This window comes from Cyprinus carpio, chromosome B17 (genome assembly GCF_018340385.1).
Source record: "Cyprinus carpio isolate SPL01 chromosome B17, ASM1834038v1, whole genome shotgun sequence".
NCBI lineage: Eukaryota > Metazoa > Chordata > Actinopteri > Cypriniformes > Cyprinidae > Cyprinus > Cyprinus carpio.
The window spans coordinates 3,474,732-3,491,127 of NC_056613.1; the positions used below are offsets into that span (position 1 = coordinate 3,474,732).

The window sequence follows — 16,396 nt, forward strand, 5'->3', positions numbered from 1 at the left end:
CAACTGTTTGGTTACCCAGATTCTTCAAAAATAACTTTTTTTTTTTGGTTCAGCACAAGAAAGAAACTCATACAGGTTTGGAACAAACATTAGGTTACATTTTGAGATATAAACTGAAATCTGCCTTCACTATAAAAAAGCACATTGTCTGGAGAAGTAATAGAAATTCACTTTTCAAATGTGGCAGAAACCCTGTACACTTGTTAATGAAGCACACATGCATTGTTTTAGAAGGTTCTGTGTTGCTAAACAACTCACCATGACATTCTAGCAGCCTATTGTTTAACTTGTAATGCTTTGGCATGACTGTTTTGGTTTTTCAAAATAACCTTTTAGGGTTAATGTGTAGTCTAAAAAGTTAATTTAAACTGCAAGGTATAGCAATGACTTTGCTATTGCAACATCCTAACATAAAACAAACAGCTGCAATGAGCATTTCTCATATGAGCATGTGTAGTTTGTATGTAGGAAATCACACATTTTGTTTTGTTTTGAAGTTTTATAATAGTTTCATAGTTGGACATTCAAAAACACTTAGGTCTTCAATATCACCAAGTTTGGTCTCCACCTTATATATCAAATATACCATAGTGTAGCAGAACTATCACATAATTTAAAAAGAAAATAAAACATGAGGATGTGAGAAGTGAGAAGGACTGGACACAAATACAGGAGGTGATGAGATGAAAACGGGGAAAAACAAAGCCAGTTAACCGGTTATATTAGCACTGCAAAAACACTCTCTCGTAATGTTCACTTTGGTCTACATCAAGTCTTTGAATGTGATGACAGAGTTTTGGAAACTGAATGAAAAAAAAACATGCACTGAAAAATCTGTGGCAGACATTTTACAAAAGACAAACGACACACACAAAAACACAACTGAAAGAGTGAACGGACCACATTGAAAAAAATAGCTGAAATAATGTTCCCTTCCAAAAAGGGCATGAAATTTTATCCAATGGACACAGTAAACTGAAACATGCCTTTTTCTTTGCAGCGTAGTTCAAAAATGGGACGACAAGAGACGACAATGTGAGTGGAAAAGCATTCATTTCTATGGCTCACAAACTATTATTCAGATAAATACAGAAAATCTGTTAGAAATAGAGTTAAAATATCCACTTGTGTTCTCCTCGTAACGACCAGGTGAGGAACGACAGCTTTAGTTAGAAAAGCAATCGTCACAGTCATATGTGTGATTCGTAGATAATGCTCCTTTTAAAACGTATAGTGAATTATGTTTTAGTAATCTCAGTCTAGTCACGCTACACAAATAGAAATAGACATCTGCGTTGGTCCTGTTACAAACTGAACCGGACGATTTAAAAAGGGTGCTTAAATTGCTGCAATTTACCTATTTAAATATCTTTTTCTCTCCCACTCCTTCCTCTTTTTCTTAAATCACTACAAGCATTGAAACAGCAAATTTAAAACAACACAAACGAAAGCAAAGAACATACTCTGTAATGACAAATACAATCATGATTGCATTCCTTTATTTTGCAACAAACCCAAATTAATTGGTGTATTAGAGACAGGAAAGCTTGGGTTTGTCTTTCGGTCGGGGTTAGAGGTGTGTGTTTGTGTGTTTCTGTGTGTCGGGGAACGCAAGAGGGCCGTGTTGTAGTGTCAAGTAATGCAGACTGTTCTTCACTCATCTTCGTCCTCCTCTTCTTCCTCTCCGTCGGAGAGAGTTGGACAAGCAGCAAGCTGCCGGTAACCGTCCAGCCACTTCTCCACCATCTGAGTGACAAGTGGGTGGTTCCGCCTCCTGGAGCTCTTCTGCATGGCCACCAGAACCCCGCCCTCCGTAACACAGCAGTCCATCCACTGCCGCAGCATCCGCTCCTGCTGCTCCTCCGTCCCCATCTGATGGACATGCACAGTAACCAATCAGAGAACACGTCACAGCTTACAAAAACATGCATTTACCATTCAGTACAGAAAGGTGGTGATAAAAACAGTTAAACTAATTACACATTTTCTTGCCAGCAAAAAGCAAGAGGGTCTGGCTGCAGACACCTGCGCTTCCGATAGTGACATCACTTGCAGTCTTTATTTTTTTATTTTGTTCTATTTATTTAGTTTTTTTTGTTTTGTTTTAATCTCTCAACAATTTACCACAGTAGCCAGGTGGTGAAGACAAGAAAAAATAAACTAAATTACGAAGTCGCTTGCAATCGCCACTTGCACTCGCAGATACCTGCAACATCACTTGTAATACACAAATTGTGCGTGTTGCCAACGGAGACAAGACCCTGTGGTGGTGATTAAATGATTAAAACTAATTTAGTACAATAATGTACAGGGGTCCTGCAAGAAAAAGACAAGACCCACAAATCTGCGGCCACAGAACAGCAGAATATGAATGCAATGCGCAAAGTCTCTCATTAAGCGTTTTCCTCCCGTAGAAAACATAAACACTTAATATGGCTTATTTTTTTGAACCTTAAACCGGAAAAAACATTGCATTACACCAAATACACAAAATAATGTTCTTTTTAGCAACGTCATATGACCCCTTTAATTGTTTGACATCAAAAATAGATGCCCTTATTATTTAATGATTAAGACAAGACACTAGGCAACACCATTGTTTTTTTCATACACTTGTCAATTTTGAGATTTTGGGCTATTTTGCTTCCATAATTGTCCTCTTTTACACAAGTGAAAAAAAAAAAAAAACTTTTAAGTGTTTATTTAATTATTTTATTAAACTTTTGCCTCTGTAGATTTAAATGACAATCAGTGGTGTTTCACTATTACTTAGGGACTATAATAGATTTTATTAATATTTTTAATTTATTTTTATGTTTTACATTTTTAGTTTTAGTATTTTTGTTGTGCATTTTTGACATTGGTAATAGTTTTTTTTTTGGTAACACTTTACAATAAGATTCCATTTGTTAAAATTAGTTGACAACATTAGTTAAACTAATAATGAAAAATAATTTGAAAGCATTTATTAATCTTATTAATGTTGATTCCAACATTTAAATCAAAAGTATCTATTAATGTTATTTAAACCCTTGTGCGGTCTTCGGTCATTTCTGACCGGATAATTTTACATTTTGAATTTTATAAATCGTAGCTTCACCAGAAAGGTATGAAACTTGGTGACTTTTATTGCACTTGATATGTGAAAAAAAAAAAAAAAAAAAAAAAAAAAAAAAAAAAAAAAAAAAAAAAACAACATTTAGGCCATGATTCGAAAAAGCTAAGTGGTCGTAAAAAAAATATAGTCACACTCATGGTGTACACATGAAAATACAGAACATTTTTATGTGTACATTCTACAAATCCCCCAAAATTTGGACAGCAATGAAGGGGTGAATCTCTAAAACATCTAGAGTGCAAAATCAATACACCAACTCACACACACTTGTACACACACATACACACCTATGAACTGGTGTGACTGTAACACTGCAACTATGTAAAATAAATTCAATAATTCAACTACAGTGCGGTAAAAAAAGTGGATAGCAAGGAAGGGGTTACACTCTAAAACATCAAGAGTGTAAAACGGATATATCCACTCACACACACTTACTTAAACTCACTCACAGACACACACACACAGAATTATACATACTCAAATGAATTGGTATGGCTATAACCATATAGCCAAAATGAGTCAGAAGACTGAAAAAAGAGATTAAAATCAGATCAGACCCAGAAGGATTAAGCTCTGATAAAGCATTCCTGTTAATTTTTGTCACATTTTTATAGAATTTTAATGTTTTGTGTAATAAAGTGCTTTCTGTGTTCAGGTTTGAATGTAGTAATAATAATGCAAAAAAACTACACTTCAAACCAATATTTAAAACAACAAAAAATATAACAACAAAAAAATATTAAGCTTGACAAAAAGTAGTCTTTGAGAATGCCTTAATATACATTTAAATCCACAATGTAAAAACAACTAGGGAATTCACAAGCCTCTCTATAGAGTCCTATACAGGAATCTAGTGGTTACACCATGAAGTTACAGGTTTTTCTTTTTTTGCTCTCACCAGGAGGTGCTATTCTGCCTTCAAAAATTGGATTGAATATTAGATTGATTTTACTGAAGAAAATAAAAGTTACATTTCAGGTGTCTGGTCACTCAAATGAGGAGCGCACAAGGGTTAATGGACTTGAGCTAACATGGACTAACAATGAACAGCTGTGTTTTTAATAATTAACATTAACTAAGATTAATTACTGCTGCAACAAATGTATTGCTTATTGCTAGTTAATGTTAGTTAATGCATTATATAATGTTAACAGATGAAACCTTACTGTAAAGTGTTACCATTTAGTTTATATTAATTTTTATTTCAGTTTTAGTACATCAAGTTACACTAAAATTAAAAAAAGAAATGCTTATCTATATTTTATTCAAGTAAACGTTTATTTAAAGTAACTTTTTTTTTTTTGTATGGTTTTAGTTTTAAATGTAGTTTTCACTAACTGTAATAACTGTTTTCTCCATTTTCTCAAATGTTTTCTGAAACTTCCACTTTGGTAGCACTTACACCAAACTTTACAGTTTATTGCTATCTATATTCTGAAGATTTTTTATAAAAGGGTTTGTTTTTATATCATTCACATGATTTATACACCATTATATTCCTAAAAACATAATGAAAATGTTTTATATATATATGTATGTGTATGTGTATATGTATATATATATATTTTTTTTTTTTTTTTTTTGCTGTTGACAGTATTTTCTGATTATTTATAGAGTGATAAAAGGAGATATCCAAAATATCCTCTCTCTAAAAAAAAAAAATATTTTCTGATTCATGCAGTGATACAAGAATATATTTTTGGTTTTATTAGAGATTCAGATTTCTGTTCTGGAAATATATGCAAATGAGCACAAACATTTGCATATTTAAACAACATTTTAGAAAACTTGTAATGCAGAACAATTGTCTCAATGTATTATGATTAATCAACTGGGGAATATATCTGTTAGTTAAATGCTTTACCTTATTCACCTTGATGTCTTAATTATAAATTAAAAATGGCTGCAAAACAACCCAGCCTCCACACAAAATAAAAAAGACAATCCATTTGTATATTTTTTTCACACTGCAGATTCAGTGGTAGTGTAAACAGGCCTTAAACCCTCATAAATATTCATGCTCTACAGCAGCGGTTCTCAATTCCAGTCCTCGTGACCCTCTGCTCTGCACATTTTGCATGTCTCTCTTATTGCTTCAGATGTTTGTTCTATTCAAATGTAAGTGCCCTACGAAGTGGACATCACAGGATATTTCGCCATGATTCCAGGTCGAAGCGAACGTATATGTTCCATTCAAAGTGCATTGAAGTGTGTGAGATGTGAATTTAAATTGTATTTATTTACAGACGTATATGATGTCACACTTGTCCGTGTGTGAAGACGTTGCGCAGCGCAAATGCGTGAATGAATGTTCCGAAGTGAAGTAAACTTCAACAGATTTCCCCTGCTCAGGGAGTAGGGAGCAGTAAACACTGTGTAGGGACCATGTGAATGGGAACACAGTTCATGCACGGAGCTCACTTCTAATGAGCTGATTATCTGAATCAGGTGTGTTTACAAAGAGAGACATGCAAAATGTGCAGAGCTGGGGGGTGCGAGGAATTGAGAACCGCTGCTCTACAGAGTGCTTTGATGTCAGCAGAGCTGTTCTCACCTCTTGTGCTGACAGAAAGTGAATGTGCAACAACTTTCGCTCGCTGTCAACCAGTGGCAGGAAAGTGACTGTGACATCATCGTCTGTGTTCAAGTTGGCGCCCGCGCCTCGATTATCGTAGCCATCGTTCTCCATGGCAACCAAGGCGGAAAAGTGTCCGCGAGTATAACCCAGGGCAATAGGGCTCTTCCAGCAGAAACTCTGCTCCCATAAAAGAGGCAGGTATACACCTACAAGATAACAGCCAAAGCAAACAGTAATTACAGAAACTCTGTGTGACTGACCCTAAAAAATAACACTGTGTTTGAAGTCAGTGTTTGTTGACAGAGATATATGGATTGTTTCTGCTGGTCGTTTCGTCATTGTAGTAGCAATAACAGCCTGTCAGCGGCAGATATAATAGAGCACACATTTCTTGGTCGACGTGGCCAAACAGCCCAGAGAATAATGTTAATGTGCTTACACTAATCATCCCTGTAAATACTGATAAAATTAATATAATCATCAGATATATGCAAGGACAAGCTCTTTATATTAAATCAAGACTTCGGCCAAGTCAATTATTCGGAAGAGATTTGGCCATTTCTTGGCTGTTTAGATTTAGATTTTTTGTAGCTGACAACTGCACCTATTTTTGTGATTTACAGAAGGATTCTAAATATTTTTTTGAGTAAACCATCCTTGCATAAAAACCTTTTATATAAATGTATGAAATATGAATATATAAATTATAGATCACATTTTAATTTATATATACACACTACCACTCAAAACTATTTTTTTAAGGAGTCTCTTTTGCTCGCCAGTAGAAGGGCAGGATTTATCTGATCAAAAATACAGTAAAAACGGTGTATTATAACAATTTAAAAGAACTGATTCCTATTTGAATATATTTTAAATAGAATTTATTCTGGTGATGTCAAAGCTGAATTTTCAGCAGCAATTACTCCAGCCTTCAGCGTCACATGATCCTTCAGAAATCATTCTAATAATTATATATATATATATATATATATATATATATATATATATATATATATATATATATATATATATATATATATATATATATATAATACATAATACAATAAAACTTACTGACTTTTGAACAGTAGTGTATATATCTGTCTATACAGATAGTGATCATAGGCCAATCTGTCCTTCTAGACCTGAGAAGCAGCCAATGCAAATTGAGCAAACCAAATAAAATGGAAATATCTACACACTATCGTAGCACACTTTAAAACAGCTCACCCTGAAAGCGTGTGTATCCCAGCGTCTCTCCTCTGAAGCTCTTGTAATATTTCACACCGTACACTATGATAGGCCTCCGAAGGATGTGTGCCAAGACAAACACGTGCGTCTGCTCTAAACTCGCACCCGGCTGCAGGAAGATGATACAAGAACAGAGACAGAGAGAGAGAGAGCAAGAGAACAACAATAAAATGTTAAAACAGCTTACTAGTGAAACCTCATTGCTATGTTTCCCAAACTGATCTGAATATTTCATTACAAGGAAAATAATTCAACATGAAACAGCATATGCAACTCATTTTACTTTCATATTTTGACATATTGATATTCAATGATCCATTCAAAGCCGCCAAATAGAAAAACTTTTAGTTTAGAGTTGGAGTAAATGTTTACATCTTGATAAAAGCATATTTCTTTGGAATAACACGCACTGATGAATCATTCACAATAAGAAAAATGTGTATTCTGAGTGTAAATATAGTCAGTTTCAATGCCATGTTGACTTTACGCACAATGTAACTGTCAAAATCTTCCGTAGATCTGTATGGAAACAACCAACTAATGGAAACAGTGCTATAAAAAGTGCTCATTGCTCAGACATCTGTTCAGCCCTCATCCTCTCGGGTGGGATGTGTGTCTGCATGTGTGTTTCTGTATGAGTCAACTGCAGCTATCTCAGTAGGTGTGAGATCTGAATGTTATCTCATCTGGTTGCTTACCTGACTGGCTAATGACAGTATGAAGGCCCAGTCCTCCTGCCACTGCTCCTCCCGCAGGGAAAAATGCAAACCAAAGCTCTGGGAATACCAGGACTCCCACTCTTTCCAGCGAGTGTAGAACCTGGAAGACACACGTATTATATCTGTGATAAAATGCACAGATGCAGTTACACTGATGTGAATAAACCCAGATGCAATTAAGCAAAGATAACATCAATGATTAGATTTGCTGAAGAAAATGTGCGGTGCCACCTTTGCAAAACAACACTAGGGTGTTCTCCTCAGGAGACATGCCTGAAACTTGTTGAGAATCACAAAAAACAACTAAAGACTGTTAAACACCAAAAGGGATACACCATTGACTATTAACATCAGAAGGCTAATAATTTTGGCCTGTAGACTTTTTTCATTCTTGGTTTTAATTTTGTTTCTATTTAAATTACAAACATTCCAATTTCTATTATGTTTAGAAAAGCATGTTTTGAAAAAAATCTTCTCTCTGTTAAAGAGCACATGGCAATTATTTAAAAAAAATAATGAAATATTTTATAGGGGGCTAATAATTTTGTCTTCAACTGTAAATCTGAAAAATTCCTGTGTTATTCTATTAATCTCCAGTCTTACCAGTGAGAGCAGTCGTGTAAGCTATCGTTGAGGCTTTTTCTCAGGACAGAGTCTTTGTCGTAAATCCCCCATGTGGCCTGTAACACTGAATCCAGAAGGCAATCTCCAGCGGTTCGGTTCCACAGAGCATACAGTCGGCTGTCCAGACGCGTGCCCAGCTCCAGAGACCAGTTAATGATGGGAGACTCCTCTTCCAGCTCTGAACACCAGAATAATAAATCAGTTTCTCAATGCGTTTCTTTGCACATCCAGTGATACATTTTGTTACTGCTAGCTGCATGCTGCTCTTTAGAGATGCAACAGAAACAGACCAGCTAAGGCATTTTCTAGATCAGATTCTTCTCAACTGGTGGGTCACAACCCAAAAACAAGCCATGGGCTTGTTCTGATACTAAATGCAAATAACAAAGTTCAACTAACTGTATAATTGGGACAGCAAAATCAAATAGGCTGATTAATTTTTAAAAGGTGGGACAAAATGCCTCCCATGTCTTTTGATGATGATTTCAAAGACTGGGCCCCTAAACTTGGCACACTTTTACTGTTGACTTGGTAGAAGCTAGTTATATTAGATGTCAATGTGGACAGGTTGAGTGACATTTTCCAAAACTATGAACACAATTATGCAAGGTAAAAGAAAATAAGGCCAACGTTGTGCCGACCACAGTTTACCATCAAAATATCCATTGTCCTGAAGTAGAACTAGTTAAGCAACTCAACATTTTAATGTGCTGCTCATTATTTTCTGGTTTAAAGCATAAAATAAATGCTAAAACGTCACGTCACCTTTTTGTACATCTCGATCCAGGACCTCGTCGAACAGTTTTTCTTGAACATTTGGGGGAAGGTCTTCAATATCTACAAAAGAAAAACAAAAATGGGACACATTATAGATTTTTCTTCCACTTTTACACAATGTTCATTAAAAGGTATATATCAGGTCACTTTTTGCATAAATAAATTTCACACCCTATTTATTTATGTATACTCACTTTCATGAGGGTTATTATAGTTAACTAAAACTATATAAAAAAAATTCATTATTTGAAATAAAATAAACTTCAACTGAAATAAAATGAAATATTTTTAAAAATCTGCTATTTGCCAAAGGACATTTCTTATTTACTTTAACATGATGTACTAAAATAACTAAAACTGAAAAAAAAATTCATGAAAAAAATTATACAGACATTAAAAAAAAAAAAGTGACAACTTTAACCTAAATTAAAATGAAAACAGAAAATATGATAATAAACTAATTCAAAATAACAATACAAATTATTATAGTATCTCAAAGATACGAAAACAACTTTTCATTATGTTTATATTTATTGGTTGCAACATTTCATGATGTATTTAATTATTTCATTATATTTTATGTTGTCCGTCACAATTTAGGCCAAGGTGTATTTAAATTTATATTTCATGATGTTTTACATTTTAATACTTATTTGATGTGATAATCACATTTCATTCTACATGGTAAAAAATAAAAATAATGCATTCCATGCCTTTTATGCATTTTTGCTTATTTCATTAAACTTTTATTCATGGCTTCTGTGGTTTATTTAATAATTTCATTATATATTTAATTTAGTATAATATATCCCTTCATAATGAAGATGCAATGTTTCTGGTAGCAAGAAACCTTGATTAACATCTTAAGTGGATTTTAAGGAAAACGTTTATTTAGTTGTTTCATGGTTTCAGTTTAGTTAACTTTAATAACCCTGGTTGAAATATGACAGACAATTGGTGCACTCTGAATAGGTTTTTGTGACTCATGTGGTCTGAATGCATGAGAAAGGAAATTTTTGTCTTTAGAAAATGTGAGTGATCACCTGCTGGTAATGTGAAGGTGACGAGGTCAGTGAAGAAGCAACAGGGAAACTCTCCTTTACGCCTGTGAAGTGCTGCCGCCACCTCTCTGCGGATCTGTTCTGTTAACTCAGGACACACCAGAGCTGGTATACACTTCGCCGTCTGCTGAGACACCTGAGTACATTCAGAAATATAGAATCATTTTACAATATCACGTTGTGAGATGACTTCTCTCCATTTACGCATGTAAAAACTCTGACCTCTGTGAGCAGCACCGCGAGCATGTCTTGTCTTTGGAAGCGGATGGCCAGATGCACCAGAGTAAAACCAGCATCAAACGCAGATGGACGGTTGAGAATCCGCACCTCGTCTGAGGTCAGCTGACGTGCGATATCACCACCGGATGACTTGTACGCCTCCACGGCGGCCAGATCCCCCTCCACTACACCTGATGAAAGTGTGCAGTACATATGAGTGGATTGCCTTCCTCTTTCACAGCTCTTTGAAGTTGCAGTATAAATGTTAGATTCAATTCCCATCAGACCTATAGGAGCTATAGGTATTTCCCAGAAGACAGTGACGCTGCTTTGGAGATCAATGATTTCATACCCTGATGCAGGAAAGCAGAGCGCTAACAGAAGTGTTCCCTAGTAGCAAAGCCCACGAGACAAAATCTGTCAGTTTGCATCAAACCATGCGTATGCAAACCGTCTCCCACAGGCTTAGTGATGAAAATAAAGGTTTGATACCAGCTGATATCAAACGATTCAGCTTTGAATTTCAGCTTCACATTGCAGTAAAACATGCCAATCAAATAGTGTGCCAAAGGGAGAAGATATTGTACAAAGTCCCAAAAATGATGTGTACACCTAAAGTCACAACTGGCCATTTACGTAACACTTTATAACAAGGTCAACACTAGTAAACTACATGAAAAAATACTTATAGAGAATTAATTAAACATATTTATTGCTCATTTAACTACTTTTTAAAATCAAAAGTTGTATGTTAACATTACTTAATGCATTAACGTGGACAATTGTATTTTTATTATTTTAAGTCTTTTTCAAAGACTATTAAATGCTGAAATAATATATTACTCATTGTTAGTTTCATGTTAGCTATTGGATTATTGTTCAGAAATACGATCTTGTTGTAAAGTGTTACCATAACGTCAATGCATTTAAGAAGTGTGATATTTATTTTTTATAAAAGAAAATAAAAAAAATAGGTATATGTGCACTTCTGTTCAAAACTTTGGGGGTTTGAGTTATAAATATAAATTAATACTTTTATTCAGCAAGGACACATTAAATTGACTAAAAGTAACAGTAAACATTTATAATATTACAAAAGATTTTAAATAAATGCTTTTCTTTTAAACTTTCTATTTGAAATTCCTGAAAAAAGTATCACAAAAAATAGCAGCACAACTGTTTTCAACATCGAAAATAATAAGAATTGCTTCTTGAGCAGCAAATCAGCATATTAGAATGATTTCTGAAGGATCCTGTGACACTGAAGACTGAAGTAATGATGCTGAAATTTCAGCTTAGTATCAAATGAATAAACTTCATTTAAAAATATATTACAATGGAAAACAGTTATATTAAACTATCTTTTTTTGTTGCTTTATTTCTGATCAACAAATGCAACCTTGGTGAGCATAAAAGATTTCTAAAAAAAAAAATTTAAATCTTACCAATCCCAACCCAAACTTTAACGTAATATATATATAAAAAATTAAAAGTATCTGAACATGTTCTTAGTTAGTGGGATGAACTACACTCAGCTACTGACTTCATACATCCACTAAAAAAAAATAATAATAAATCACCAAAACACCAGCTGAGACATTAAAACATTAAGCAAAACTGATGTGAAGTTAGTGAGGAGAATTGCTCCTGCAGCATCTGAGTGCAGATATTACAGACACTCAATCTAATGCAATGATATTTTCAAAATGCATTTTATGTGTCCAAATACGTTTTGGGGAAACTGTATCTGGCACTAATGGGTTTCATTTCTCACCAGCGCAGGCGTTCAGGAAGAGCCAGTCGCTTCTCCGCATCCTGTTCCGGATCTGTTTAAGTTTTTTAAAGTCCGCCTCTTGCTCGTTATCGCTGCCCACCGCTCCCGACGCCAGCTCGATCTTCACCTCCGCCTGCCCTTTACACATAGGTGGAGAGAGTTTCCTCTGCCTGCCCCTGCTCACCCCCCCTCCCCCCACTGTCCTCAGGTTATCCCGCTCCTGCTCGTTCACTATCGATGGGGACGTGGCACTCTCCCCCTCCAAATCCTGCTGAGGCGCCTCGGGCGAACTGCTGGGTTTAGGGTGGTCACAAACCACACACCTAAGACTCTTCGGCCAGTTCTCATAGGTGCAAGCCGAGCACGGCCAACGCTGTGCGTGCATGTTGAGCCGATTCCGATCATTATACTCCTCGCACGGATCCGAGGTGACCAGAGTAGGTCTGGACCCTGAGTCTGAAGTCTGTGGGGCTTCAGACGGACTGAGCGGGCCGTGTTGGGAGCCCTGATGCCTCTGACTGAGGCACTGCGTGCAGCGGATTGCCCGGGGCCAGTTCAGATAGGTGCACATGTGGCAGGACCATTTGCTGCTGGTCTCGGGCAGCTCGTCGGTGATCCGGACCCGAGGCCGGGCGCTGGAGTCGGGGCAGATGAGCTGGGTGGTGCAGAGCTGCGGGTCCAGGCTGGAGCTGCTCTTGAAGGGTTCCTCTGTGATGATGGGTGCGTTGTGCCTTTGGGCCCGACACATGGTGCATTTGATGGCGGACGGCCAGTTCTCGTAGGTGCAGTACTCACAGCTCCACTTCAAGCCAAAATCTGTCATCCTCGCTCACGCGGTCACCGCAGCTGACTGCCCCCCCTCCCTCCCTCCCGCCCGCCGGTCCTCCGTTCTTCACCTGCTTTCACTCGCTCACGCTCACAGCACCTCCAGCTTCTCCTGCAATAGTCACAGACAGGCAATTATTTTGATATACAGTGACATCCAAAGGTCTCAGAGTAAAATTACTCTAAACCATTACCATTTTTCATTCCATATATATTAAAATAAATGTAATATGTTTTAAAAAAAAAAAAAAAAGTTTGGAGACAATAAGATTTTTTTTTTAAAGAAATTGTAATTTTTGTCCAGCAAGGATGCATTAAATTGATCAAAGGTGACAGTGAAAACTTCTACTTTGTTACAAATTCTATTTAAAAAATAAATAAATAAGCATATGATCAATATAATGCCTTCCTTTTCTTTATTAAATATATATATATATTTTTTAATAAATTAATACTTTTATTCAGCAAGGACATATTAAAGTAATCAAAAGTGACAGTAAAGGCATTTGTAATATTCCAAAAATATATATTTTAAATAACTGGTGTTTTTCTTTCTAGTCATCATCAGTCCTGAAAAAACTGTATCATGGTTTCCACAAAAATATTAAGCAGCATAATTGTTTCCATCAATGATAACAATTAATGTTTCTTGAGCGGCAAATCAACATATAAGAATGATTTCTGAAGGATCATGTGACACTGAAGACTGAAGTATTGATGCTAAAAAAATCAGCTTTGCATCACAGGAATAAATTACATTTTAAAATATATTCAAATAGAAAATATTCCTTTTAAATTCTAATAATATTTCACAATACTATTCGTTTTACTTATTTAAAACTTTTAGAACACTATTTGGCTTGGCCCATTTTGATATAATTTGTTTTCATCCACAAGTTGAGGAACAACCTGATGATTCATGTAATGCAGCAAGCTTTGATAATGTTCCAAGAGCATCTTGTGCTTCAATGGACCTTTTGTACAAAGGACTTACATGGTCGATGTCACAAATTTGCTTACATTTGATTAGTGACCTAGAAATAGTGAAAGCTATTTTTACATTTACCATTTTCTTTAATTGTCAAAATCCTAAATTCAAGTCACTTACAATTTAAAACAATATTTTTTTTCTGAAGTACCAGGTAAATATCATAGCATAAGAATATGGTGATCACTTTGGTAAAAACAAAAGTACCACTGCATTACCATCTGATACCAACCAATGCATTGCAGTTTCCTTTTTTAACTGGCTTGGACTATTTATAAATTTCCATGCACTTAATTAAAATAATGATGACAAAAAGTATACAGTTTAAAGGGTTGACAAAATGAACATAGCATTGAAATCAGCATCAATCTCATTGAGTCCTGATAGCATACGTGACGGTGCATGTATACTCTGTGCTTTTCTCTTTATACAGTAACAGACACAAATCTCTTTATGTCTTTTCATCACATGTTTCTCCCTCTTTGTGAATGATCTTAATCTTTCCATTTGCTACCATAATAAAAAAGCACAATACACTTTATTCTGAAAGGCTTTTTAAACCAGAACCTGTTCAGGACTCTGGATTATTCCTGACAGTCCTAACAGGTGGGCAACGACAGAGATGAATCCAGCTCACTGGGGCAAACAGTCACATCCTTTGACCTACATTCCTACACTCTCATTTAGTCATTAACATTTGTTTTAAAAAAGAGACAGATTTTCATTTTTTCATGATGGCCTAGATTTCCTTGACTATGGTGGTAACATGGTACTATGATAAAGATGGTAATAATGTGGTACCGTATGATTCACATACACCACACAATTTACATGACATTTCAAAGCATGTCAAAGAATACCATGGTATATGGTATGAATATATATATATACATTTAAAATTAAAATGTAAAATTTAAATTTAAAATTAAAGGGGTCATAATATGTCAGTTTGGAAAGTGAGCTGTCAAACTGCTGCACGCGCCTTTGACACCCCAAAAAAAATGCAGTTTAGATATCTCCGTATGTTTTGACACATACCTCTTCTTACACGAATGGAAACCGGGCTATAACGGTGAGAGGAGTTTATATATAACGGGCGCTGGAAATGGAATGTGAAAGCATTTCCTCCGCTACAATGTATAAAGTTCAAATGTATCCAGCTCAAATGTATCCAGCACAAACTCTGCGCGGATACACTGTAAACACTCTCGGCTCGCTTCGGAATTCCACACCAAGGTGTCGATTTTAGCCGAATTACAACAACACCATAAAAGAGCTCCGGTTTGTATCTGCACTGTAAATAAACACATACAGCTACTTCTCTTCAGATTGTACACTGTCTATTGACATTTTCACTTCCTTAAATGACAAATAAATGTAATAAATAAATAAATATTTCTAAAAAACATAGGCGAGCATTTTAGGAAACTAAAAAAATAAGGTGCATTCATTTATTTGCCCTGTTGCATATAGTGTTACAGTGATTTTATTTCCCCCACAGAAACATCAAGGCCCTTACCTGTCGTTACCCTCCACACTTCAGTTTGCAAACACTACCGTTCCCGAGTTCGCCCTTCTGCAAACCGAACGTCTGTCCTACCGAAACCCAATCCGATCGGGTCCAAATCCAGCTCAGCACCGAAAATCTACCGCAACAGCAGAGCGATACTGCGACCGAACACCCATGTTATTTATCTCCCTTCCTCTGAAACCCCAAGCGCCACTGCGATCTTCGGATCAAAGCGGGTTTTAGTGGTTTTTAAACACCGGAATTCCCATTTCTGTTGCCGATGTGACTGGCTCTAATGGCGGCGGCACAAGAGCGGGGGGTAAACCAAAATAAACCTACTCCGGAGATACTGGTAGGAGGGATATCACCTGGATCAGCGGGCACATATGATTGGCTCTCACTCCGTAAACACCGTGGAAACCAATGAGGGCGCATTTCTTTCGTTAAAGGGCTTCACGGCATACTTCCTTCATAAGCAATAACGATCAGGAAACCGTCACTCTCGGTCCGCCATGTTGGCTCTAATATCAGGAATGGAATATTAGGTTTCACTCTGGAGTGGAGCCAAAATGGAGTGTGTTTCGTGTGTTCGGCTCCACTGCCAAGGCCAGGGGGATGATGTCATCGTTTCAGAAAGATCTACCGCAGCATCATCTGCAGTGACATAAGGGTAGTTTTTCAATGAAAACAAAAATAAAAGAGTTGACAATATAGCTCCAGGGCCGTTAGATTGTTCTGCGTGTAGATCTTTTATGCAGTGTTCAGTGCACCCCACGCCCCCTTCAAAAATAAATAAATAATAAATTAATGAATAAAAACTATATATTTCTCCACAAAATCTATGTAAATGCAAACTTAGCACGTTTTTAGCACGTCAGGTTTTTATTTCTATGTTTGTTTAAATTAAATATGATTCATATTATTATTTTTTTCTCTCGTTAAAAACCCA

At 36.1% G+C, this 16,396-nt stretch overlaps 1 protein-coding gene across 1 annotated transcript; it reads right to left on the bottom strand.

Moving 5' to 3' along the window:
* Positions 1–1,482: 1,482 nt before the first annotated feature.
* Positions 1,483–15,928, bottom strand: zranb1b (zinc finger, RAN-binding domain containing 1b). The gene is made up of 10 exons (XM_042743210.1): positions 15,457–15,928; positions 12,125–13,061; positions 10,354–10,541; positions 10,114–10,267; positions 9,059–9,130; positions 8,273–8,471; positions 7,649–7,769; positions 6,930–7,059; positions 5,676–5,905; positions 1,483–1,872 (listed from the first exon to the last, which is right to left on the bottom strand). Exons 2-10 carry the CDS (start codon positions 12,945–12,947, stop codon positions 1,654–1,656), a joined length of 2,136 nt encoding a protein of 711 aa, XP_042599144.1. The 5' UTR covers positions 12,948–13,061; positions 15,457–15,928; the 3' UTR covers positions 1,483–1,653.
* Positions 15,929–16,396: the final 468 nt, after the last annotated feature.